This window comes from Mauremys mutica, chromosome 3 (genome assembly GCF_020497125.1).
Source record: "Mauremys mutica isolate MM-2020 ecotype Southern chromosome 3, ASM2049712v1, whole genome shotgun sequence".
In the NCBI taxonomy this organism is placed as follows: Eukaryota; Metazoa; Chordata; order Testudines; family Geoemydidae; genus Mauremys; species Mauremys mutica.
In genome coordinates, this window is record NC_059074.1 from 60,822,528 (window position 1) to 60,849,864 (window position 27,337).

At 40.8% G+C, this 27,337-nt stretch overlaps 1 protein-coding gene across 1 annotated transcript in view; it reads right to left on the reverse strand.

Annotated features, from left to right (window-relative positions):
- Positions 1-27,337, reverse strand: part of IMPG1 (interphotoreceptor matrix proteoglycan 1) — a 92,329-nt gene that overhangs the window by 32,255 nt on the left and 32,737 nt on the right. Inside the window, exons 7-12 of the mRNA XM_045011770.1 lie at positions 22,945-23,100; positions 18,872-18,930; positions 15,175-15,195; positions 13,406-13,659; positions 12,303-12,379; positions 11,290-11,812 (exon numbers count right to left, since the gene is read on the reverse strand). Of these exons, the coding sequence (XP_044867705.1) occupies positions 11,290-11,812; positions 12,303-12,379; positions 13,406-13,659; positions 15,175-15,195; positions 18,872-18,930; positions 22,945-23,100 (1,090 nt within the window). The remainder of the gene's footprint in view (positions 1-11,289; positions 11,813-12,302; positions 12,380-13,405; positions 13,660-15,174; positions 15,196-18,871; positions 18,931-22,944; positions 23,101-27,337) is intronic.

Here is a 27,337-nt window from a genome sequence, read left to right on the forward strand (position 1 = left end):
TGTTTTGAGTTGGATCCAACAAGGTACTTAAGCATACCTAACTTTAGATCAAAATAGGACTACTCCAGTGCCCAAGTCCCTTGCTGAACCAGCACTGTATCGGTAAGAGACTGGATGGAAGTAGAGAAGTTGTGGTGTGTCTAAGTAATAGTGAATGTCAGATTTATAACTATAATAAAAGTTGAACCAAAAAGGGAGGAAATCAGAGTGTTAAATTGCAGGAGATCCAGTTATGAGAAAATGTTGTTGTGTCAATGGATTTAAAGTGAGGAATACAGAAATTCAAAGGGAAAGAAAGTTTAATAGCACTAGTTAACAGATGACACAGCAGCCTTACCTCCAAAAACTCCTACAGGGCTTATCAAACTTTACGAAGTATTTCCATTATGGAAATGCAGCCACTTGCAGTGTGGAAAGCCAGCAGCTTATATATATCCGACTCAGCAATTTTATGTCTCTCTCAAACTTTCTATAATCAACAACATACTCTTTAATAATATCCATGGGATAAAATTAAATAAACATTTTAATCTTCGAAATGTAAGTACATTCCTATAAGAACTATGTAATTCACAGAAGAGAAAAATCCCGAGAACACTGGGAATATTACTGTAACTGGTAGCAGCTGTCAAAAAGGAGAAAACTTTTTAAATGTGCCACCTAGGAAATCTCTCAACAACCTCAGTGGAAATACTTTCAAAATCTGTGTTCTCTGAAGCATCCAGCACACTTTGGGGTATTATAATAAATAAGTGATAATATATACAACCATGTATTGCCACTAACATAGGCCTAGTCTACTCTGAAAAATTAGACCGACCTAACCAAGTTGCACAGGGCTAACCCCTGCCGTAGATGCAGCTATGTTGATGGGAGAATTATTCTGCTGCCCTAGATATTGCCTCTCGGAGAGGTGGAAAAAACCCATTGCTGCTGTAGCCGCTGTAGTGTAGGCATACCGATAGTGTATTTACTTTCTTAGCCATCATCATTCCATAAATACTGTATGTCGAGGTGTCACCCCCACTCTGAATTTTAGGGTACAGATATGGGGACCTGCATGAGATAAACCCCTATGCTTATTTACCAGCTTAGATCTAGTAGCTGCTACCACCAGATAGTTTAAACAAACGTTTATGGGAGAGTCATTTGGAAACTCTGTCTTCCCCCCACAAATATTTCCCCAGTCTTTATCCCCCTCTTCCTGGCAGGATTGAGACTGAGTCACCTCCCACCAATTCCTGGTGAGCTCAGATCCAAAAAACCCTTGGATCTTAAAACAGGGAAAAATCAAAGAAAAAGGGTGAAAGGAATACCTCTGTGAGATTAGCATCCAAGCTACTCTCACAGACAACAGATTCAAAACACAGAGGATGTCCCTCTGGGCAAAAACCTTAGTTACACAAAGACACCCAATTTGATTCTCCTCCTTATGCAAAATGAAGTCATAAAAGAAAATAAACATAATCTAATATATTCCTTCTCTAAACACTTACTACTTTTAAGAAATGTTAGAAGGCTGATTCCTGGATCCTTCACTCAGCACAAACTTTTCTGAACAGACAAAGACGGATTTCCCTCCTCACTCTTTGAAAAAAATCTTGTCCCCCCATTGGTTCCTCTGGTCAGGTGTCAGCTAGGCTATGTGAACTTCTTAACCCTTTACAGGTAAAAGAGGAATTAACCCTGGACTGTCTGTTTATGACACTGTATTTCTCAAATATTACTCAGTTACACAACTGATTATGCAGTCTTTTTGTACAGTCTTGCAATGGGCATGACTATGTGCCCTTGTATACACCTGGATACAAGCAAGTGCTGAAGTAATGGATCTTGTGTTTGGGGGAAATGACTTTGCCAGCTTAATAAGGTTATTTGATTTTTGAGAACTGTTAAGATCTAACACATCTGCCCAATAAATAACTTCTTTATTAAAACTACATCTGTCCTCAATTAACAATCAGTGCTATGTTTGCCTGGAGAAAATAACATTAGTTAAAAATCAACTGAATGAAAATTTTTGCAGAGTTCCAAGTAATCTGGGAAGAATTTGTGAGAGAAAATTACACTGGAAATTAAACAATTTCCTTTTCTGTTGTTCTTCCTTCACCTCATAGTCATTATGATGTTGAAAGACACTATAGGACATAAAGAACAGGAGTACTTGTGGCCAGGGCAGGCTCCAGACCCCAGTGCGCCAAGCACGCGCTTGGGGCGGCGTCCTGTGGGAGGGCGGCAGGCGGCTCCGGTGGACCTCCCGCAGGCATGCCTGCGGAGGGTCCGCTGGTCCCGCAGCTCCGGTGGACCTCCCGCAGACGTGCCTGCGGAGGGTCCGCTGGTCCCGCAGCTCCAGTGGACCTCCTGCAGACGTGCCTGCGGAGGGTCCGCTGGTCCCGCGGCTCCGGTGGAGCATCTGCAGGCATGCCTGCGAGAGGTCCACCGGAGCCGCAGGACCAGCGGACCCTCTGCAGGCACGTCTGCAGCAGGTCCACGGGAGCCGCGGGACCGGCGACCGCCAGAGCGCCCCCCGCGGCGTGCTGCCCTGCTTGGGGCGGTGCAAATTCTAGAGCCGCCCCTGCTTGTGGCACCTTAGAGACTAACAAATTTATTTGAGCATAAGCTTTCATGGGCTACAGCCCACTTCATTGGATGCATAGAATGGAACATATAGTGAGGAGATATATATACACATACAGAGAGCATGAAAAGGTGGGAGTTGTCTTACCAACTCTGAGAGGCTAATTAAAGTAAGAGAAAAAACTTTTGAAGTGATAATCAAGATAGTCCAGTACAGACAGTTTGATAAGAAGTGTGAGAATACTTACATGGGGAGATAGAGCCAATGTTTGTAATGGCTCAACTATAGGACATAGTGGATTATAATGTAATAGGTATGTAATGTTCCTTAGCAACATTTAAAAGTATGGAATCAAAATTCCCATTGAGTTCACAAGGACAAGCCTAATGAGAATAAAAACAAATGACTAATGTATTTTTTAAAGATATAATGGAAAAGAATTCAGTGAAGTAGACTGAAGGCCCTCTAAGGGATAGCAAGAATAATTTACGGGTAGAAGAAAATTAAACATTCTTTGCATATTTTCACAGTGGAGTAGTAGAAATGATCATTCGTTTCCATGGGAAGAAGAAAGGGATAAATGAAGGCCAGTGGAATCCCACTTCAATTTATAAAGGAAGTGGAGGGGAGTAGCGGGGAGGGGAAGAGAGAAGTATGTGTTAACTTCCTTAAAGGAAGGTAAATTCCATATAGCATACATGGAAGAATCTATCCATCCAGGGATGTTAAATAATATGTACTTACCCTTCCTCAATTTTGGGCCTAAAACAATTTTATGCCGTGTCTCGTTTAAGAAGTCTAAGGAAGGACTAGAAAACAGCAGATTTCTAAGCATGAATGGTAACATTAATTGGGAACAAGATACGGGAACACTAACTGTAGCATATTACAGATAGTTAGCCTGAATTTTTATTAAAAGAAACATGCCAAACTGATGGAGAGGAAGGAATTTTTCCCCAGGTCAGACTAGCAATGACTTTTAGGGTTTTTTGCCTTCCTCTGCAGCATGTGGGTGCCAGTCACTTGCCAGGATTACCTGGGTATATTTCATTTAATAAATTCTCTGCCATTGCAGTGCCTTGAGTACTGGTCCCTCCTATTCTCTGTGTGTGGCACACAGTAGTTTAGTCTTCTGTGGGCTGTAATACTTTGGTCTAACTTTGGTTGTTAGGTTTAGTGTGTGGGTGCTGGAGGCCTGTGATATACAGGAGGTCAGCTTAGATGATTAGGTGATCCCTTCTGGCTGTAAACTCTGACTCTATAATGCTACAGAATGATTTTTTTTTGAGGAATTCTGAGAGTTAAGGGTAGAAAGAGGTATGTACTTAGATGTTAGCAATGCTTTTGATAGACTGCTACAGAAACCAAATCAGCTTCAATTTTTCACCATTATCCTCTATCAGTGAGTGATTTTCAGCAGTTGGAGAGTGATCTATCATTTTTAGTCCTTTTCCAGTAAGCTACTGCATTCTAGTTTTAAAAACTGCACACTGCTAATAAAGACTGTTGTATATTGCAGCTCTAGCAGACTGAGTTTGCACATGTGCAAAAAAAATACACATCCGCACATCTCCAAGTGGAGCAAAAAGTAAACTAGCTCCTCCCACAAAACCACATTCCTTATGCCAAGCTACAGCCCCTCCTCTTTCTGGAGCCATCACGAGAAAAAGGAATATTCTCCCTACTCTTTTCTTCCTCCTCTCTGATTGAGTTGTGGGGTTTGAGGGACTCTTTTCTCCCTATATTTTCCTTGGGTTGTAATGAGGTTATTCTTAAGTCCCTCTCCTTCACCTGGCAGCTAGACGAGAGAGCTCATCTTTCTTGCTCCTTTTTCTCTTCCGACAGCAGGGAAGAAGGAGTTGTCTTTCTCCCTTTCCAAACAGCTGGTAGCTCTTGTCTCTTCATTTGGTGACTCTCACATCTCTGGGTGCATTCATTAGATACTTTGTTCCTCAGTCTGCCTCATGCATGAGTATCAGGCAGGTATGGCACTGCCTAGTCTCAGACAGAACACCAAATATCAGAGTGCTGAGAGAGAAGAGTCTATACTGAGAGAGCCATTTCATCCTACACTGTAATTGGAGGCTGGGGGTTCAGCCAAACAAATGGTACCCTGGGGTGAGAAACAGGTCCCCTGGTGAAACTCAGTTAGGTGCTAACTGTGATTAAACATAATTAACACATTCTTCATGGTCTGTGATCTGGAAATGACTGAAGTGAAACAAATAAATAATGCCCTGCTGCTGAGGTAGCCAATAGGGAGCTGTGTGGCTACAGTATGTTTCATTTATTTAGAAAAATGCAATGTTCAGCAATTGTGTGGATTGGTGACACCAAGTCTTCAACCAGTGAGTGAATGACAATGAGATAAATGGAGCATTTTTATCTATGAAAGGTATAATTTCATGCCGATGCTTGTTTATTAAAGGGAAACTGTACTGTTTTTGATCAGCCCTGCAATCTGAAAGATGAGATGTGCTACTCTGCATTAATAAGATGTGCAAATGTATTTGAAAATAAAGTTGTTAATGACAATTGTCGTCAGAAACATTATTTTCAAGTACAATGCACAGATCATTCAGGCAGAGAAGAGTTTCTTATTCCTTAGAATTTTCAGACTGCTGTGCTGATCTAAAAGTGTGTGGTTTCCTTTTGTTTAAGCACTCCATGAGTGAGAGAGAAGACTGCAGAATGAGAATAAAGTGTACAGTATGTGCGAGAGTCTTGAAGCAGTTCACAGCATGTAGCATGCTTGCCAATGAAATTAAAAGCATAATAAAATTTTTGACACAGGCAAGAAATTACCATTTCAGCCAACAATTATTTTCATTTGCAGCTACATTATCTACAAATAAATAAACCCTCATGCTTCAGAACATAAGCCAACAATTAACCCCCTGCAACTGGAGGGACTGATCATGTTATTGCATACTACAACTATCCAGTATGATACTTTCCTTTGCGACATCTGGTTCTGATTGCAGTACTTGCAGGTACTGGAGTACTTGATCTGTTAGTCTAATCTTGAATGGTAATCACTCTGGTCCTATTCCTCTCGTAGTGCAAGTCTTATTTTCTATGTGGTTCTTTACTGTGTCCAGAAAGGAAATGGCAGGGAAGGCCATTTTGGATTAGGTGATTAGGATGAGGGAAATGTAGACACCACATACTATAAATGGATATCTCCTCACACAAATCTCTACCGTGGATTATTTTCTTCTGAGAGGCCCATAGACATGAAATTTTTTTTTTCAAGTAAAAATAACATATTAACCATTCTTCTAGGTCCCCTGGTGTGACTTCTTATTTTTGTTTTACAATGACCAAACATGCGCTAGGCGGTTTAGGTAAAAAGACAAGGTCCCTCCTCTGAAAACTTAACAATCACATCTTATCATACTTGTCTTTTAGTTCCTCAGGACAGGGAATGTATCTATAGCTCATTCTGTAGATCAGGTGTCAGGGTTCCCCCCCCACTCTGAACTCTGGGGTACAGATGTGGGGACCCACATAAAAGACCCCCTAAGCTTATATTTTACCAGCTTAGGTTAAAACTTATCTAAGGCACTAATTTCTTAGCCCTGGTCTATACTATGAGTTTAGGTCAAATTTAGCAGTGTTAGATCGATTTAACCCTGCACCCATCCACACGATGAAGCCGTTTTTGTCGACTTAAAGGGCTCTTAAAATCAATTTCTGTACTCCTCCCCAATGAGGGGATTAGTGCTGAAATTGACCCTGCTGGGTCGAATTTGGGGTAGCGGCTCTGGACAGCACTCTCAACTCAGATGCCCTGGCCAGGTAGACAGGAAAAGCTCCGTGAACTTTTGAATTTCATTTCCTGTTTGGCCAGTGTAGCGAGCTGATCAGCACAGGTGACCATGCAGAGCTCATCAGCACACGTGACCATGGAGTCCCAGAATTGCAAAAGAGCTCCAGCATGGACCGAATGGGAGGTACTGCATCTGATCGCTGTATGGGAAGACGAATCCATGCTATCCGAACTCTGTTCCAAAAGATGAAATGCTGGAATATTTGAAAAAAAATCTCCAAGGGCATGAAGGACAAAGGTTATAACAGGGACCTGCAGCAGTGCCACATGAAGCCTACCAAAGAACCAGAGAGGCAAATGGCTACTCCGGGTTAGAGCTCCAGACATGCCGCTTCTATGATGAGCTGCATGTCATTCTAAGGGGTGCCCCTACAACTATCAACTCCCGTGCTTCCCTCCTCCTTCTCCCCTCCCAGGCTACCTTGGCAGTTATCCCCCCATTTGTGTGATGAATTAATAAAGAATGCATGAATTTGAAACAAGAATGACTTTATTGCCTCTGCAAGTGGAGATCAAAGGGGGGAGGGAAGGGCGGTTGGCTTACAGGGAAGTAGAGTGAACCAAGGGGGCAGGTTTTCATGAAGGAGAAACAAACAGAACTTTCACACCGTAGCCTGGCCAGTCATGAAACTGGTTTTCAAAGCTTCTCTGATGCACAGCGCACCCTGCTGTACTCTTCTAAACACCCTGGTGTCTGGCTCTGCGTAATCAGCGGCCAGGCGATTTGCCTCAACCTCCCACCCTGCCATAAACATCTTCCTCTTACTCTCACAGATACTATGGAGCACACAGCAAGTAGTGGTAACGATGGGAATATTGGTTTTGCTGAGGTCTAACTGAGTCAGTAAACTGTGCCAGTGAGCTTTTAAATGTCCAAAGGCACATTGAACCACCATTATGCACTTGCTCAGCCTATAGTTGAACTGCTCCTTATTACTGTCCAGGCTTCATGAGCCATGGGAGCAAGGGGTAGGCGCGACCGCGCGGTGCTGCTGACTGGGAAAGCAGCATGAGGCAGAAGCCTCCAGCTGGCATGATATTCCAGGCAGGACTGAATCTCCATTAGATGAAACTTAAAGAAGAGAATGACCTGGAGTCATTCCCATTTTTGTCCAGGTGCCCCCGACTGACCTCACTGAGGCTGGCCAGGAGCACCCCTGTCTGCCCAGGTGCCCCCGACCAATCTAACCGAGGTTGGCTAGGAGCACCCACAGGACGACGAGGATGGCTAACAGCCGTATTGCACCATCTCCCATCGGCAAGGCAAGGCAAGGGGATGCTGCTGTGTAGCAATGCTGTACTACGTCTGTCAGCAGCACCCAGGAGACATACAGTGACAGTGAGCTGAGCAGGCTCCATGCTTGCTGTGGTATGTTGTCTGCATGGGTAACCCAGGAAAAAAGGCGAGAAACAATGTTTTGTCATTGCTTTCACAGAGGGAGGGGGGCCTGACGACATGTACCCAGAACCACCTGCGGCAATGTTTTTGCCCCATCAGGCATTGGGAGCTCAACCTAGAATTCCAATGGGCTGCGGAGACTGCAGGAACTATGGGATAGCTACCAGAGTGCAATGCTCCAAAAGTTGACACTAGCCTCGGTACTGTGGATGCTCTCCGCCAACTTAATGCACTTAGTGGGGGGACACACACTCGACTGTATCAAATTGATTTCTAAAAAATTGACTTCTATTAAATCGACCTAATTTCGTAGTGTAGACATACCCTTAGAATGATATTGCTGCCACCACCAAGTGATTTACACAAAATATTCAGGGAAGGGTCACTTGGAATCCCTATCCCCCGAAAATATCCCTCCAAGCCCCTTCACTCCCTTTCCTGGGGAGGCTCGAGAATAAACTACCAACCAGTTGCCTTAGCAACGTGAGCACAGACCAGACCCTTTGTCTTCAGGACACTGAAATCAATCAGTTTCTTAAAAGAAGAACTTTATAAATAAAGAAAAAAGTAATAGAATCACACCTGCAAAATCAGGGTGGAAGGTAACTCTGTTTCTGTGGTTTTAATTGGATTATTCCAGGTATATTTTTCAGATGATATTGTACCTGCTTGGCTTCTCCATCCCTACGGAGAGGGAACAACACACACAACAACAAACAAAGCCTTGCCCCCCAGATTTAAAAGTATCTTCTTTGCTCATTGGTCCTTCTGGTCAGGTGCCAGCTAAGTTATTTGAACTGCTTAACTCTTTACAGGTAAGGCAATTCAGTACAGCTTCCAAGGATACATACAGGTTGCTACCCTTCCCTCTATATTTATGACAGCAGGGATTCTCAACTTTTTTCTTTCTGAGGTCCACCCAACATGCTATAAAAACTCCACAGCCCACCTGTGCCACAACAATGGGTTTTCTGCATATAAAAGCCAAAGCCGGCATTAGGATGTAGCAAGCAGGGTAGTTGCCTGGGACCCCATGCCACAGGGGCCCCCTCAAAGCTAAGTTTGGCTTCAGTCTCGGGTGGTGGGGCTTAGGGCCCCGGACTTCAGCCCCATGTGGTGGGGTTTCAGCTTTCTGTCCTGGGCCCCAGCAAGTCTAACACTGGCCCTGCTTGGTGGACCCACTGAAACCTGCTCACGGCCTCCCAGGGGGCCTCGAACCCGTGGTTGAGAACCATTGCTGTAGAGCACTGAGTACTCTGAAGCTTAGATGTAAATTTAAATTGACCATACTTATCAGAGGTACAAATATAGAAACACTGTCCACAACTACATTTACACACACACGGTAGATCCATTTGTCTCAGAAAACATCACACCATATAAGTGGTGCAAATCCTAACATTACCTACCAACCAGAATATAACAAAATACAAAGGAGTCTTAGAAGATCATTGGGAGATCAGACTGCCTATTCAAGCACTGTGTATGATGGAGTCAGTTTAAAAATGCCTTTTCTGTTGTCTTACAGAATTTGCAAGTGCTGAGGAAAGGCATTGAATTCAGCTCCTGGGTCCCTCTAGCAGCCCCTGGGTCCCTCTAACTCCAGAGAGAGCTATTTGAAATGGCACTGGACAAAACACTTGAGAATATAGCTGAAAGACCAATCCCCTGTTGAGTGCTGGTTCCAGATCATAAATTTAGGTGGCCCACTTTAATTTGCCATAGCTGCACATATCTTCATTCACTTAATTACCTCTCCATGCTCAACAGTGGCTGCTGGAAGGTTTCACCCTCAGGAACTGTCTAACTTGGAGAGATCTTTAACCTTTCAGGGCTCCCTGCTTTCCAAAGTTTTTTTTTTTTAGGCTTGTAAATGGTGCTGTGGTGGTGGTGGTGTGTGTGTGTCGGGGGGCAGGATGGCTTTCCTGAATGGAGACAGTATTGCTCTATTTCTCTGATCTCTGGCTTGCTCCTTGCCCTGCCTCCTACTGCTGCTAGTGGTGGCCACAGGGTCATCCTGGAAGCAGTAGGGGATGGTTGGCTAAGAAAAGCCAAGAAAGCTATATTCTGGGCTCAGACGCTGACTGGTTGGCTAGCAGTGAGGGCAGGAGCCTCTTTACTCACTGGAAAACTGGGTAGGCTGTTTGGTTTTATTTGGAGACAAAGAGGGGAAGAAACAGTGAAGAAATTATAGTGCCATCCTTATCTCTTATTTGTAGTCATCTGTTTTAGAAATGCATGCAGCAGAACCTTGATTTTACCAGCACTGATCATACAAATGACCAATTATACAAACCATCTTTCCCAACAGAAAAAAAATCACTTAACAAAAGTGAAGAACAACTTGACGTCTCTTCATATTCTGATGCCTTCAATGCACTGGAAATTGCTTTGCAGTGATTTGAAGGATGAGAAGAAAGTGATACAGTGCCCTGTACTGTGACATGCACGGTACCTACTGTAACTGTGAGTTCAGTTTTATAAACTTTTTGATGTTATGAATTCTTCAATCCTCCATTAATATGTAAAATAGGGGTTGCACTGTATAGGGTGCTCTAGAATACTGACTGGACACTACTGTGCTCCTCGGAATTTTGTTCATGCATTATTTCAGACTCCACAGATGAAATACTGGCTTGGTTCAAGTTAATGGGAGTTTTGGTATTAATATGGAGCTAGAATTTCACACCATATGTAAATTTTTCTCTGCAGATTTGTATTGCTTATTCATAGAGAATGTCATATAAGAACACAAGAACGGCCATACTGGGTCAGACCAAAGGTCCATCTAGCCCAGTATCCTGTCTACCGACAGTGGCCAATGCCAGGTGCCCCAGAGGGAGTGAACCTAACAGGTAATGATCAAGTGATCTCTCTCCTACCCTCCATCTCCACCCTCTGACAGAGGCTAGGGACACCATTCCTTACCTATCCTGGCTAATAGCCATTAATGGACTTAACCTCCAGGAATTTATCTAGTTCTCTTTTAAACCCTGTTATAGTCCTAGCCTTCACAACCTACTCAGGCAAGGAGTTCCACAGGTTGACTCTGCGCTGTGTGAAGAATAATTTCCTTTTATTTGTTTAAACCGTCTGCCCATTAATTTCATTTGGTGGCCCCGGTTCTTATATCACGAGAACAACTTTTCCTTATTCACTTTCTCTACACCACTCATAATTTTATATACCTCTATCATATCCCCCACAAGTCGCCTCTTTTCCAAGCTGAAAAATCCTAGCCTCTTTAATCTCTCCTCATATGGGACCCGTTCCAAACCCCTAAGTCAACCTAAAAGACATGTTTGCTCAGAAAAATTCTAACTCATATTTTCACTCTTGATGATGTAAGAATATTCATTCAGCTGCAACTCAAAATGTAAATTTAAGCAAATATTTAGTCTACTTACAAAATTGTAGATATGTGACACAATAGCTGGGTGTCTCTTATTTCTCTTCATGTGTAGATGTTTTATAACCTACCTTGTCCAGATAGACTTTCCTGACTGACTCCCAGATCTGTGCTAATGGTCTCCTCTTTCTTCCTTTCAGCTTCACTCTTCTGATCACTGGGTTGCAGAGAGTTAGGTGGTGTAGTATAAGCTGCCAGTGTGACAACCTGCTCAGCTGGGACTTCAGATTCCCTTATGCTTAAATCATTGCTGGCTGACTCATCTGCTGGAGGAGGTAAATCAGAATCCTCTGATTTTAAAGGGCCATTGGAGCTATCCAGAGTACTGAAAGGCACTGTAGAGCTTTGGTGGTCAGTGATAATGTTCATGTCTTCAGTTTCCTTTAAAGATTCTGATTCTTGTTCTTTAGCCCGTTCGCTTGAGGGTATGGCAGGAAATGCAGGTTTAGATGAAATAAAATTTTCAGGGGCACTGATATCTCCACTTAGCATAATGCTTCCAGTGGTATATTCACTAATCAAATCATCTCCTGTCTGCTCCACCATTGCTGGACTAGGGTAACCTAGTGGGAGTTCAGCACTCAAACCATCATCCTGAAAATCAAATTCAGAGAACATTTACAGGGTGTAGCTTTCATTACTAGACAGTCTGATACAATGTAGCTGCAAAGTCTTGCAACCATTGGCTCAATTACATAGTTATGAAATATGGACCAATGCTTGTCATATGTGAACGTGATCCTAAATAAAATATATAACAGTCCATTGCTTTAAAATTAATTGAGCAAAGGTTGCATTTTATTACACCATGAGCTTTGTTCTCACTCACTGAGATGTATAGTTTAGATGATGGTTCACCAAATAACTTGTAATTCCTATAAATGTCAGAGGAAACCAGGCAATGTCTTCCACATGTAAATACTTCAATCAATTACTTTTTGCTTTTGCAAAATAATGCATAGTACTCATACTGGCTGCATTTATTATAAGGATTCTATTTATTTTTAGCATCAGTTGGTGTGTGTGTATGGAATTTTAGATTATTTGTTTCCCTTTGAGAGAGAGAGAAGCAGAATTAGCTTACCGACTCAGTGCCCGCTGGACCAATGGTGACCACTGATTTGATATCATTGTCTGAGTCACTAGATGGTTTAATAGCTTCTGCAAAACAAAACAAAAGGCAAGGTATGTTTTTCAGTAAAGCTGCATATTGAAGATGATGGCACACTGAATGCTGATCAAAGTGCATAACCTCTATAATAGAGATAAAAACTGATGGAAACAAAATGATTCATCTGAAATACTTTTAAAAATCAGAGTTAATGAGAATGAGAGGTAAATTTTATTTTTAAGTTACTATAGGAAGTAAAGCAGGAATTTATTTGCAGCACTCAGTATTATGCATTACATAGTCAATGGAAATGAGATATGTCTGTAGAAAATTGCTATTGGTTAAAACCAGGTTAAGCACAAACTATTCAATGTATCCACATGAGCCATGCTGACATGTGTAATGATTAATTACAGGGTTGCCCTATATCCACACCATTGTAATTCTAAATCTAGTGCTTTCTTGGGTTTGTGCCCCACAGTTCTCAGTGGAGCTACTGATTGAAATATTTCACAAAAAGGGGGCGTTTTTGGTTGTCAAAGAAGGCCATCTTTTTTAAAAAATAAAATGTAATTTTTAAAAAATTTGTTGACATTAACATTTCCTATTTTCAAGAAATTTTCCGTGACACTTTATCAATAGTTTAGATTATTTTTAAATCAATACAGGAATTTCATTTTGGCACACTTCATTTAGACCCATGAACCCTTTAGAAGCCTTGCAGTTCACATCCTAACAGGTTAATTATACAAAATGGAAATAAGCTGGAAGGGAAGGAAAAAAAATCTTATTTAAACCTCATATTGGATATTAGGAAAAACTTTTTCACTAGGAGGGTGGTGAAGCACTGGAATGGGTTACCTAGGGAGGTGGTGGAATCTCCTTCCTTGAAGGTTTTTAAGGTCAGGCTTGACAAAGCCCTGGCTGGGATGATTTAGTTGGGGATTGGTCCTGCTTTGAGTGGGGGGTTGGACTAGATGACCTCCTGAGGTCCCTTCCAACCTGATTGTATGATTCTCATAAATTAACAAGAGAGAGATTTAGATGTATGAACTTATCAGCCTATATGTACTGACCATTGGTAAACTTAAGTGTTCCAAGGTCCATTATCAAGGACTGGTCTTCCTGTAGTGCCATGGCAACCAGCTGCTGAAGGTCTGTTACTGTGAATTTAATTCCTGGTATCTCCTCCTCTTCCTTTGTACTAAGAGGGCTTTTTTCATTTTCAACTTTATTGGAGCCAATAGTTGAGATATCATCCCCACTGCCTTTTACTTCTGAGCTGTCTCTCCCAAAATTCACAACGTACCGTGCGACAGTGTTGCTTGACCTGCAGTGCAAGAATGCAATGATCAGCTACAACAAAATCAGTTATATGCCAAGCAAACATTTTTAAAAGGGCTCTTATAGCCCCCAATATGCCAAAATTGTTCTATAAAATAATATAATTATACATCTAACCTAATTATCTATCTAAATGAGTTGTTACCTCCAAATTACTTTTTCCATCACTGAGATTTAAAATAAATAAATAAATAAATAAATAAATTTAAAAATTCCATGCACAGAAACATTGGATTTATTTACCAAAAAAAAATCCATTGTTCAAAGAAAATGTAAGAATTGGCAAATATAATCCAATTAAAGCTTAACTGGTGAGCTGCATGGCTCGTGGGATCGGTAATAGAACATTAAGTCTTTCACTCCTACGCCATTAGCTCAAATATAGTCATAAACCCATGCTGGCATAAAAGTCATAACCATCTGTTGACTACAATAGCCTATGTGAAATGAGTTGGTTAACTCATTTCAGATTATAGTGGCGAGATTCCCAAACTCCCATTCCAATAGGTAATATTGCTAGCTGTCTTAGAAGAGCAGCTAAGGACTTAATATGCATGGAAAGCAAAAGTAGCTTTTCACAATTCAAGTTAGTTCTTCCAGGTCATGGGTGAGTCATGTAGATCGGGCTATCTTGGAGAAACTTGCAGTATTGCTGCAGTATTCTTCCTGTTCAGTAGCTAAACAGAAGATGTGATCTGCAGGACTATTAATCTGTCACTTTTCATAAGCAGTAAATACATATTTTTTTTTACAAAAGTAACAAACATTAATTCTAAAAACAGAAATTGTGAAACAGCTTTCCACAATGATGAATAACTGAAGGGAGAGGAATTGGCCTCTTATATGGGATGTGCTATGAATTTACATTTATACTACATGGCAAAAATCCAGTAAAAGGAGTAGGCCATTTTTGTTGTAAATCTGTTGTAAATAATAAATCTTATTCTCCAGCAGCATTCTTAGGCTGTAAGAAAATATTCTACATTCTATGTTATATTACCAGTTAAGTATGAGAGCCAGTTTGCCTCTTATCAAATCATTCTCAGAGATATAACTCGCCTTTTTTTGTTCAACTTCTGTCTGAACTGGGAACTGAAGAAGCAAATTAGATTCTACATACTTACTGAAGGGAATGTGTATGTGGAAACAGAACTAGCAAGCAGCTGTCATGCCAAAAATACTCCTTTAAACATAATTTAAAGTATGACATTTTCTACTTAAACCTTATGTTGGATAGAGGTATCTTTAACTGTTCAAATCAATGTTATGTTGCTTATCTAGTAGAGTTATTTAGGCCAAAGAATTTTTGTCCCTCTTCACACATAGGCTGTTACACTTTGATTAAATGGGCCTTTAAAATGCAAGTGGAAGCCATGCTTCTTCTTTACCACAGATTCTGTGTCTGAACAAAAGACAAATTAATTCACTTTGCCACATTAATAAATAAAGTGTTTTATCAAATTATTCACTATATTTATTTAAAAAAATGCAGCTGAATTACCCATCTCTTTCCATATTCCGGCTTCATTTCATCACACAAGATAGGACATGATAATGGATTGCAAAAGAGAAAGAAAAGATCCATGTAAACTGTTAAGCCAGGCAGTCATATATCACATTTATCTCAGGACAATTTGTCTTTTTCTTATCCTTTGTCATCTTTATTTCAATGTGAAAAATGTCTTTACACATTTTCCCCTCCAAATGATGGGCATCTTTCTGCTCTGTCTGAGTGTGTGAGCAGGAATTTTACTGTACTCTATTGCTCAAAGACTTGAACTCCCAGTCCCTTACAAATGACACAATTTGTGGTGCTGTCGTTCCTAATCTGCACCTCCCCAGTGGAGTTCAATACTACAGAGAAGCTGGGACCGAGCCTGTGACTGGCTGCTATCCAAATCTAAGCCTCAGAAGTAACCTGACCTATTAATTACCTGCCATGTACAGTTCTGAAGGACATGTCTTATGTTGACATTCTATAATTTAATGACAGACATAACAGTCCGTTGTTCTTGTTTCCCTGATGAATCCTCTAGTCCAGCCATAATGGAGCCCTTAAGCTACCCCCCCACACACACACCATTGTACCCAACAGAGCAGCAACCCCTGCTGCAGACCCCACAAAACAATTTTCTTGTCAGTCAAGGATGAATGAGTGGGGAAACCCTAGTAGAGCAAATCAGAGCTGATCTCTAATTCTCATGAGGTGACATCATTACTAAGTGGTCCAGTGTACTCCCTAACTCTTCCAAACTGGTGAATATGCTGGCTTCTCAACCCTACCAGCCCCTACTGACTGAGAATAAGATACCAGAACAGGTACTGATCTCAGGTTGCTTGGAGCCACGGGCTAAATCGGCGCTGCTGTGATCGATGCAGCAGGCATCGATTTAGTGGGTCTGGTGTAGACACTGCTGTAAATCGATCTAAGCTACGTGACTTAAGTTATGTATCTTAAGTAACTTAACTAGCGTAACTTAGATCGATTTACCTCATTAGTGTGGACCCAGGCCTCAATGTAAGATGTTGGTGCTTAGTGCCTGTCAGATTTGGTCTTTAAATGGCAGGGTGGACCACTGGGGGCATTTAGCTGGCTCAGCGGAATGTTCTTCAGCAGGAAATAATAAACAATAAACTATTTAAAAATGAAAGCACATTTTAACCCAATATTGACATGTGCTCAGTATTTGGAAAGACTGTATGTGATTTGCTGAATAACAATTTGGGGAAGGTCTAACTTTCTCTGTAGGGAACAGTGCTTGAATTAGTGTAACTCCTCCCCTTCCCTAAAGTACGTTGGCTTCCTCTGTCTGGGGTTCTATATACTCTGGAGGGCTAATTAGCTAAGTCGAACAAGACTTGGCCTGTCAAAAATGGCATCAGAAATAGTACATGCTCTGTGTACAATGTACAGTGACTTTTTTTGCACAGCAAAATTAATTAGTACATAAATAGTGAGCAGTTTTCCAAAACTGCATGATAGAAATAGGCCTCATTGGAGTGTACTCAGTGTAAAGCTTATACAACTTTTTTAACCCTTTTGCTGCGGATCCTTTCTGCAGCTTCTGTGCTGCAGAAAAACAGGTTTGGGACCTCGAGAAATGCTAGAATTCTGTGGGAATGCCAGCATGAATGTTGGCACTGTGTAGGTAGTATACCTGGTAGAATGAAAGGACTGACACTTACCACAGTGATTTCTTATTCTAGGTACAGGAAAATTTAGTCATGTCTTACATGGCAGTAATCTTTATTAAATGCTGACTTTTTAATGGTGACCACTGTCCCTGAGGCAGCAGAGAAGTGTGAAGCAGTTAAATCTCTTAAAGCTTCTCAACTTTAATGAAGGCAGAAGCTTTGACCTGTATTCTATTTCCATGAAGACTGAAGAGAGCAAAGGCCAAGTCTAAAGCAGCTTTTCCATTAACATAACTTGCTGCCTAGGATTCTTCACCATAACTTGAGTTTTGGTCTCTACCCACAGGAGATGTGCCCCTTTGGCATTCATTAGAAGTAGGGTGAAGCCTCAGGAGAAGTTTTCAATAGCAGGAGATTCTCTGTAACTGAGTTTGCTATGATAAAGTTCCCCTATAATATAACACATCTGTTTAAAATTAGTCTCTTCTCCAGTTTAATTGATGCAGCAGCATCCTTTTTAGCAACAGCTTGTGCATACTTAGGATGGCATCCCCTCAATTTTTATTCCTGCTTCATTCAACTGACTTCACATAAAATGCTGCAAAGTGGCACACTGAAAATGAACATAAATGTCTTCGCTTCTGTAAAGATTAAAAATTAAATCACCTTGATGACATTCAATTTACACGATGAAGCTAGAAAAATCATTAGTGCATGGAAGCCAAAATCACATATGATCCAAAAAAGCAAACTTCCTAATGCTGAACAGATTCGCAAGTCCTGTTGCTGCAGATCATGATTCTCAGTGTAGCAACGGAACAGATTGCGAATGTGTCAGAAGAGTGCCTATTGGATCCCAGGCCATCTTTGAATTGGTTGCCCTTCCTTGTAAGATAAAATAATTCCCTGGCCAAACTAAGGTAATTGTGATAAGGTGCTGAATGTTTTTTCCTGACTGTTCTGCCATAACCTCTGTTTCTTTTCATTTTTTTTTGTCTATCAAAAAGTTTAACAATTTATTTCCATTCTGTTTTGCCTTTTCTTTTCCAGTAATTCTGTAGAGAGGAAAACTAGGAAGGAGTGAGTAACTCTGTAAGAGTAGGGTATGATGGGAACATCTTTTTAAGTATTGAAAGGTGTTACTCAAAGGAAATTAGTCTGGTGGAGGTGGTGATAGAGGAAGGACCTGTATGAACTTCAGGATTCCAGACCTAGGTTGGGAGACCAAGTTCTGGCCTTTGCATTTGATCCCCACCTCACACATTATTTTGTAGTTTTTATTAATATTTGTAAATTGGGGGGGGTAGTGTGCATGTTTATATTTTTATGCTATGAGCAACAGATTGTTATGATTGTGAGACAACTGAACTTTAAAACTGCTGCAGATTCTTTATTAATAAGCTACAAGACAGCTTGGAGTAATGGTAAATGTACGTGGAAGTTTAAAAATTCAAGATTGTATTAAAAAACAAGTGAGACTCTTTGGATAGGGTGGAACAAACCTATTGCAAAAAAAATCACAGATTGTATGAAAATATCATAAAAGTACTCAGCACAATAGAGCAACTTACAGCAACTGCCCTACCTGGTACAGAACACTCTCGAGTAACTGCCTAATTACCTTTCCTGCTGTAACCTTCTGTTGCTGAGACATTTTTCTGTGAGCCATAAGGGGCACATGATTAATGCACAAAACAATAGTCTGAAGAGACAGGCACACTCCCAGAACCCTTTCCCTTCCTTAAGTAGTTTGAGTTATGTTAACACAAGACTGCTGGCAAATAAACAGATGGCAGGTGATGTGCATATTAATGGATCCCTGAAATAGCATTTCTGTTTTCCAGAAGGAATAAGAAATTCTTTTTCCTTCTCTTTTTTTAATAATCTGAAGGTCTCAATCTCATTTGGAAGTATTTGTCTGTGCTGTTCTCCATTCTTATTACAAAAGCTAATTTATGTTTATATCCACATACTTTCTACAACAAAATTGCTTGTAATAGTCCTTTTGGTGATGAGGAGGGAATCCTAGCAGTAAATAGAATGAGTCTTGTTTTCTTACTTACCTAAATCCTAACACATGAATTTCTTTGAATCCTGGAAGTTTCTCAAATATCTTTTGCATCTATAGAAAAACATAAACTCATTAAATCCATATAAGTTCCGCTGTTAGAGACCTTACCTAAATGTGAACAACTGCTGTCAATGGGCACAGTTTGAATGCGTGAAATATAATATTTAGGATTTCAGAAAATGCTTAGGACATCGTACCATTTGTATTGATATGTTTTGTTGTTCAACTGATACATGACTTGGCTTTGTAAATGTTGTCTGTACTACCTGATGAGCAGAAAGCAATATAAAATACTGCTTTTTCAGTGAGAGTAATTGTGTAAATTAGTGGTAGCCAAGTTCATAATAGAGCAAGTCAAATAGTATTCATTGAACCAAATATTTGATTTATTTTGGCTGCTTTTTGTTTATGAATTATTTGCAAACCAGTTCTGTTAGTTGTAAATTATTAATTATTCAAAAGCATTCACAGAATTTAGCAGATTGTGGGCTGTTTGCAAACTGCTTGTGAACTGATCCCTTTGACTGTTTTCTTTTCATTGTGTTTGGGTGGTCACACAGTATACTTTCTGTTTCCTAAACGGATAACTGAAACTCTTTAATGTGAGAACAGGCAATAATGAAGAGCAAATAATGGATAAAAAAACACGTATATGATATGCATTTGTCAAGAGGTTTATAAGCATCTTCATGAATACCTGGTGGTCACAAATAATGATCACTACAAATCACAGTGAATTGAATTCATGAATGCCTTAACAAATCTGCATTTTCTCATTTATGGTAACATTTACACAATACATTAAATGATATATTGTATGTACCTATATTATGTAAATTGGATAAACTCCTGGTTTAAACACACATTTTCAAAGAACTATCTGATTAACAGCCTGGTTCTGAAAACAGGCTGAGGACATCAGCCAGGGTGCTGAATGCTCCCATTCTGCTAATGAAGCCCTTGGGAATTCAAGGAACTCAGCACTACAAAGACAATGAACAGCACATCAAGGAATCATACCCTAATACATCAGCACATCATACAAGGTACATGAATTAGTGTAACCAGTAAGTCTTTTCCATCTCTTCTTAGTATGATTCTGCATAAATCCTGCTGAAATTGCAGCCCTCTTCCCATTCATGGGTGGGTGGGAATTGGACTTTGACAAGCAGGTAACAGGCCCTCTTGTGGGTCAGGTCTGTGTGTGTGTGCGCACACACACGGACTGAGGTACCCCTTTCTTTATCCATGATATCCCTCTTGGTGGAAAGATCTTGAGCTAATTTTCTTCACCACACCAGTGGCCTTCAAAATGGTACCCTCCACTGAGGTGAAGGCGGAGGTGACCTTAAAAGACTCGACCTGAGTATTTAGGTTCTCATTTGTTGCCCACTCTTCCCCTCTTGAGTTTCTCTTGGCTAATTGCTGTGATTTGTCAGTTGCTGCCAGATTTCTTGTTTGCCCCTTGGTTCCCCCAGCATCCTGGTGATGTTATGAAGGATTTTTCTCTCATTGAAGAAATGGCACAGTTGGGGTAGGTTTCTCATCTTCCTCAGAGCACACAGGAGATCTGGCCTAGGATTCTTTGCGGGATTTGATTAATTTTTGCAGATATCCAGTGCAGGTTAAGGAAGGTAGTAGATGGCCAGTGTGCCATCCCAGTCCCTGAGTTGGCTACATGGCATCTACCTAGAAGTCTTTCTCTGCATTACTGGGGGAGTGGAGGATTTCATATCTAGTGCAGAGAATGGCACCTCTTATCTAGAACTCATCCCTCACATGAGGAAAAAGCGAGAGAGATCTAGAAATCACCTCAATCTTGATCTTGGATTGTCTTGATGTGGGGGGTGGAGGAGTAGGTGTAGCCTCATACTAATGATTATCAAATTGCCATGCAGACATGGAGCCCAATGTAAGGCACTGGACTTGCCCTGCTGGTTTCTTGTTAGCAAGGGACTCTTTGCAGTCCTTCCTTGGTTATGTTTGTGTTATAATTAATGAAACTGCAGCATTGCTTTCATCATATGTGTGGTGTCTTATTTCCTGCCTTCTCCAAGCTAAAGTTAGTTTGTCTACATAAACAAACATATGTGAACTTTATTTTCATCTAATTTTATGCAAATCTGTTAGTGTTCACATAAACATCTACAATGACTTAAATCTCCTTTGCTATGTTTTGGGCTATGTTATGAGCTCATGGATGTTTGGGTCCCAACAAATGCCCCCCCCCCCCCAAAGAGCTGAATTAGCATTTGTGGATGAGGTTTCAGAGCTGGTTGAGTTCGCACTGCTGGTTCTAACCTGCTTACCCTCACTCCACTAATGCACTTCTAAATCTATCTGGTGATAAGATCACCCTTTGCCTCCCCCGTGGACTATCTTTGGAGAAAGGCATGCCAGCTGTCCTATATAGTGCCAGCATGTGAACTGTTTTACTGTTCATTACTGCATGTCAGAAACATAGCTTCATATCCTTTAAAATGGTAAGATGAAGTTTCACTAAAAGGAAGATACTTTAATAATCACCCCCCCCCCTTTTTTTTTCTTTTTTTCTCTTTCATATGAAATACTGTGGAAACTCCTAAACAAAGCAACCAAAAGACACAGATAGTAGGTAGCCCCAGTATATGTGCTGCAAAGAAAAGTCTGCAAGCAACCTTTACTAATGAGATACACTTAGATATCTTGGGAGAAGCAGCTGTTCATTAGCTCTGTCAATACTCCCTTTGCAGTTTCTTTGTATCTGCAATTGATTAAGAATGAGTATAGCTGAGGAGAATGCACAAAGGAACACTGGAGAAACCAGCACTAACTTTTGGTTAATTTTACTAAGCAAGCCTCCTGGAGACCACCTCATCATTACGTGCTAACTATGAAACTGCTAATTAAAGATGCAGTTAGCATTATTAATGATATAAATATGCCACTGCTGCTCCAGTTCACAGTAAAATAACTAGAAGAGGCAGTGTGCTTTCAGTCCCTGGGCTGCTTGCTCTGAAAACAACAGTAGCTAATTTCTTTCAACATTTGTATTAAATTGCTCATTAGGTTTATTGTGAAAATTAAATTACTACAAAGCACTGTCCATTAATTCCTGATTAGGCCCAAATGACTTTCCTAATGTTGAAGTGGGACTAATACTCTGCTATTGGTTATCTGCAGCTATGCTACTGAACAGATGCCGGAATTCTTGTTAGGCTGATAGATGGACAGATATTCCAAGCAAGAGATGTTTATGCTTGGGGGAAAGTGCAACAGGCAGGGACAATAGGAGTTGTCAGTTTCAAATGAGGGCAGTTCCTATTTATTATTTATATTGCAGTAGCACCTAGAGCCATCAACTAGAGCAGGCCCTTATTGTGCTTGAGGCTGTACAAACATAGATGACAGTCCATGCCCTGAAGACCTTATTATCTAAAAGCTTGGGAAAGACTTTATGCTTTGAAACAAAGTATTCAAGGCTCATGGGCAGATTTTCAGCGGGTATAAGTTTGTCATAGCTCCATTGATTCCATGGAACTATGACAATCTACACATAGCTAAGGACCTGCATGTTTACTATATGCTTATACATACTTAGTTCTGGCCAGGGCTCATATGAACTATTGAATGTAAAGAATAATACCAATTTGTCATCCTACTAATACTACTATAATACTAATAATTTTGTAATTCAAGGGCATCCATGTTTGCAGCACAAATGCAAAACCTTCTATGGCAGTCTTTTCTTCAACAATTCTTGTTGCACTAATTTGATATTGGCCTGAAATTTAGGAAGCATTTTGTGTTGATTAAGAGACCATGAAGTACAGCAGAAACTATTGAATTCTTGTGTTAATGCTCCATGGTAATCTGCAGCAATTCCATGGAAACCTACATTGTAGTAAGATATTATTGTTCTTTAATAAGACAGTGGTCTGTAATATAGTACTTGATAAGAGTAAACCTTTGAGAGGTCTCCAATGTATGTGATGCTTTATTTTTAACATTGTGAATATGATGCAGTTGTTTCTTATTATAAACAAATGTCAGTTACATTCTTTAGCATTGGGTCAACCCTCTTACCTGATGTTGAAATTTTCCCGCTAGTTCCTGGTACTGTGAGGAGTTGGGATCATTCAGCTCTGTTGTGTACTCCTGATTGATGAGAGTGACACTGAACTCCACCATCTGCTCCATCGGGAGTTCTGGGACTGTATTAGTGACCTCTGGCTCCAGCCCCTGGGACAAAGGGAGAGGAAATGAACTTCATGGAGGGAAAATAAGAAGACAAAGTAATTTCTTTAAACACTTTAGTACCTTTAATGGGTACAAACATGTTTTGCTCTTCCTACAGAAGAGGTTTCTCAAATATATCTTATAAAAAGGATTTTTAATTATATTTTTTTTATGTTTACTCCACAAAGTACTTTCAGGGAGAACAATAGAACAAGAAAGAACATCAGAAAGCATGCTATGTTTCGCCTATGAAGCAGGCTCAAAATGGCAGCTGCCTCTAGACTAGGGAAGGAGGCTTTACTCCATTTAAAGCAACAACAACAACAAAAATATCTTAGTACTGGGCCTGATTCTTCCCCCACTTATAAAAGTTTTTCTTCATTGTGTCTTAAGGGAGTTATTTCTGGTTTACACCATTGTATGTGATAAGAGAATCAGGCATTCTGTTACAAAATAATGGTGTTATACATTTTTTTCGAGATCCCACCATCATTAGAGTGCGGTATAGATCTGGACCTTCCCTTTTCCCTCTCCCCACTTTTTTGGCAATTTATCTGTCATCTGCATAAGGGTGAGATAAAGCTTTTTGTGGAAACAAGGTAAGTTTGAACCTTGCTGTGTCTCAGCTTGCCCATGTAGTTGCCTTTAGCACATCATACAAACATTCTGCTTTTGTTTACCACTGTATAACCTTATTCACAATTAGGTTCAAAGACAGCATTGCCAACTCCTTTGATTTTATTGCAACTCTAGCAATTTTGGGATTTTTTTTACCTGTCTTAAGAAAACATGGTGAAAGGCACCTACTTATGAATTTTCCCTCATTCAAAATGTCCACCATCTCCTATAACCGTCAATGGGGCTGAAGCCAGCCATTTCCCTGCAGGATATCTGCAAGAAGAAGTGAGGCTGCCCATAATGAAGATGGCTGCTGCCTTCCACTGTTTTCAGTAAGATTGAAAACATGTCTCCAGGCAAAATGGCTGTCACTCTGTGGTTCATGGGGCTAGATAGGATACAGGGACAGTGAGGAGCAGTGGACACACCGGGAAGGGTGACTGGGGAGAGTGAGGGGGAGCAGGGCACTGGGAGGAGCAGAAGTTTAGTGGTTGCAGGGGAAAGGGGATGGGGGTTTTGAGGGGTAGGAGGCAGGTTGAGCAGGTTGCAGTAGACAGTGATGCAGTGGGAGATGGAGGGGATAGACTGGCAGCATCCTCAGCCTAGGGGTAGTGGTGGGTAAGGGGAGTCCCCTCTGAGCAGCCAGGGGAGGTAGTGTTGCTAACTCTCATGAATTGATCACAAGTCATGGGATTTTGGTGCCTGCAGGAAGAGCTGTCAAGATAATATGAGATGCTCCTCCAATCCTGTGATTTTTTTCAGTGCTGGGCATGTGAGCAGTACTCTGTGTGAGATCTTTTAGGCTAAGGGCATAGACCTGCCCTGCACCTGATCCCTACCTTCAGGTATGGCCCTAGAGCAGAGAGAGGGGCAATGGGAGGCAGTGAGGAGGGGAGTCAGGGAAAAGCTGCTGCTAAGTTCTGGGCCCTAGACCGAGCAGCAGCACTGCCTTAGGACTTCTCCTTTATTTGGGATCCAGATAGAGGAAAAGCCCTGGGAGACAGCAGGGCAGGTGAGGGTGGGAGTCAAGAAAGAAATAGGAAGTGAAGGCAGTTCCCCTTTCTTATTGGTGAGGAGAAGGCCAGTGGAGTTTCCATTTGAGCAGCCAGGGAGAGGCATGCATTTTGTGTGCATTAAACATGGATTTTTCAACCTGAAATTATTATGCGCACACAACCACAACAGTAAAGGAGAGTTAAAAAGTCAGACTGACTAAAAAACGTGGTTTGTAGGGCAAATCTCATGATTTTTTGGGGATCTGTCTCATCACTTTTGCTCTCTTTAGAGAATCCAATACATGTTCTTGAGGTTGACAAAACTGCAGAGGTGCAAATGAGAACAGAATTTGGGCTACTGTTGTTTTTAATTTGTTTTTAGACACTTTAATACTATTATTTTAAACACAACACTTCGTACACTGCCTGCTGGGGAGGCAGGAGGAGGGAAACCACTTTTGGCCCTTTCAGAAAGAATTTTGAACTTAGCCCATATTTAGTGTTATTTATTCATATATTTTTAAGGCTAGAAGAGTCCATTATGATCACCTAGTCTGACTTGCATAACATAGGCCATAGAATTTCACCGTGTAATTCCTATATCAAGCCTACCAACTTGTGCCTGAATTGGAGCATGCAGGTCAATGGACTTATGTGCTTTTAAAAACTGCATCCTCAAACTTTAAAGATTTCAAGTAATGGAGAATCCACCATCTCCCTTGGGAAATTGTTCAAAATGTTAATTTAGAACTTGGTATTACAGATGTTGCTTAGGTCAGTGAAAAGATTCCAGCCTTCTTCTGTTTCAGATCCTTCTTCAAGACTCCTGTGGTAATCAGTAACACTGACCCATATCAGTACAATATTCCATTGCCAAACCAATTGTATTTGAAAATAAATGCTGTAAAATAGTACTGTCTTCTTTGTTTCCCAGTGGGTTTTCTATTATCTGCCTGTTAAAAATGTAAGAAACTTGGAGCAAGGACCATCTTGCCATCGTCTTTATCTTGTACAGTATTGAACATATTGTTAATGCTTAAAAATGCTACCTTTTTTAATACTGCTCAAGGACATTCCAGCCCTTGTGCAAGGCCGAAAAGGCTTTTGCCTCATGTACAAGAGGATATTACAGGAAGTGCATCAATCAAAAGATATATGACCCAAAAGAACTGCAGGCTGATCTGCCTTAGTCCCACAGACAGGTGGGTTTTCTTTTTCCACTATCAACTAGGTTGGCATTGGGCTGCTGGAGAGATTTGTCCCAGAACTGAGCACCTGGGTTTTGGTAGCTGCCAGGAACGAGCAGAACAAGAGATTTGCTCTATTATGATGACGACACAGGAGAAAGAGACAAAAGGAGCCTTTACATACAATCAAGGATAAGTAAAACCAAGTGTATGTCTGTGCCAGCATATTCTGCAGTGGCACAGCACGTGCGGTGTTGTGCAATTATTCGTCAAGATGCCTCAGTTTTAGATTAACATATGCTGTATGCAGTGCATACAAAAGTCTGCAGTTTTAATGGCTTGTCAGAAAGGGAGGTGGATGATTCTGTGTCCTTTTACAAGTTCAGAACCAAAGAATGCAGACATTTTTATCACTACGACTGTTATGTCCTAGGAGCAGCCGGTGTAGGAAGCAATCACTTGAGGCCAGAGAGCAGACAGCTAACCAAAACCTCCATTTTATTTACAGAAACAGAGAGCTCACTCAGCCGGTTGAAACCGGCTGAGCTATCCCTTAATAGTCTAACTCAGTTGCCATAGTAACAAAACCCATGACAACCAAATACACAACAACGACCATTGCTCTTGGAGGCAGTTCCATGAGGAGGTTACTCCAAGGACTTGGGTGAAGGGAGAATGGAGACAGAGCCTACAACATGGAAAAGTTAATTTATTTTGAAGTGTACTAGGGGCTCTGAATTACTAGAAACAAATGACTTTTCCCCAGCTCTTTCCCCTCCCCAGATAATAAAGAGTTAAGGGCCAGATTTTTAAAGGTACTTAGGTGCCTCACTTTAACAAGGCATCTAACTATCTTTACAAAATTGGCCCTAAATGAATTAAAACCTTTTTTGTCTGCTTTTCCCTGATGAATTAAATGTTATTGATAGTGGAGATAGCAAAGAAACAATCAGTTGCAATTTCCCTCATTTCACTGCATAAGTAGAATGAAAAGCCTATCACAGTCACAGTTTTTTTCCAGTGGTGTACAGAGGTATTTTTCTCAGTAACGGGACTTTTTGCATCCCTGAACCTCTGAAGCCCCTGGTGCCTGTTTGCTCTGGAGAAGATTTCTGTGTCACACTTGGTTGCTAAGAAGATAGAAAGGCCAGATGGATTGGCGATACTCTTGCTTGTTCCACTGTGCAGTACAGAGCTCAGAGTGTGAATTTGCACTGCTTTTACATAAAACAGTGGGATTACAGAATTGTGTAATTAGGCCTAAAATCCTTGATTCAAAGAAAAAGAGGGAGAACTATGCTTCAAAGACTATTATAGAGTCTGTATATTTTCCACACTCATGAGCAGGAACCATTATTCATGATTAGCGTATAGAAGAGAGGCCAATAAAACCCTTGAATCTTAATTGAAGTGTATAGAAAAAAAGCACTAATGGCTTTG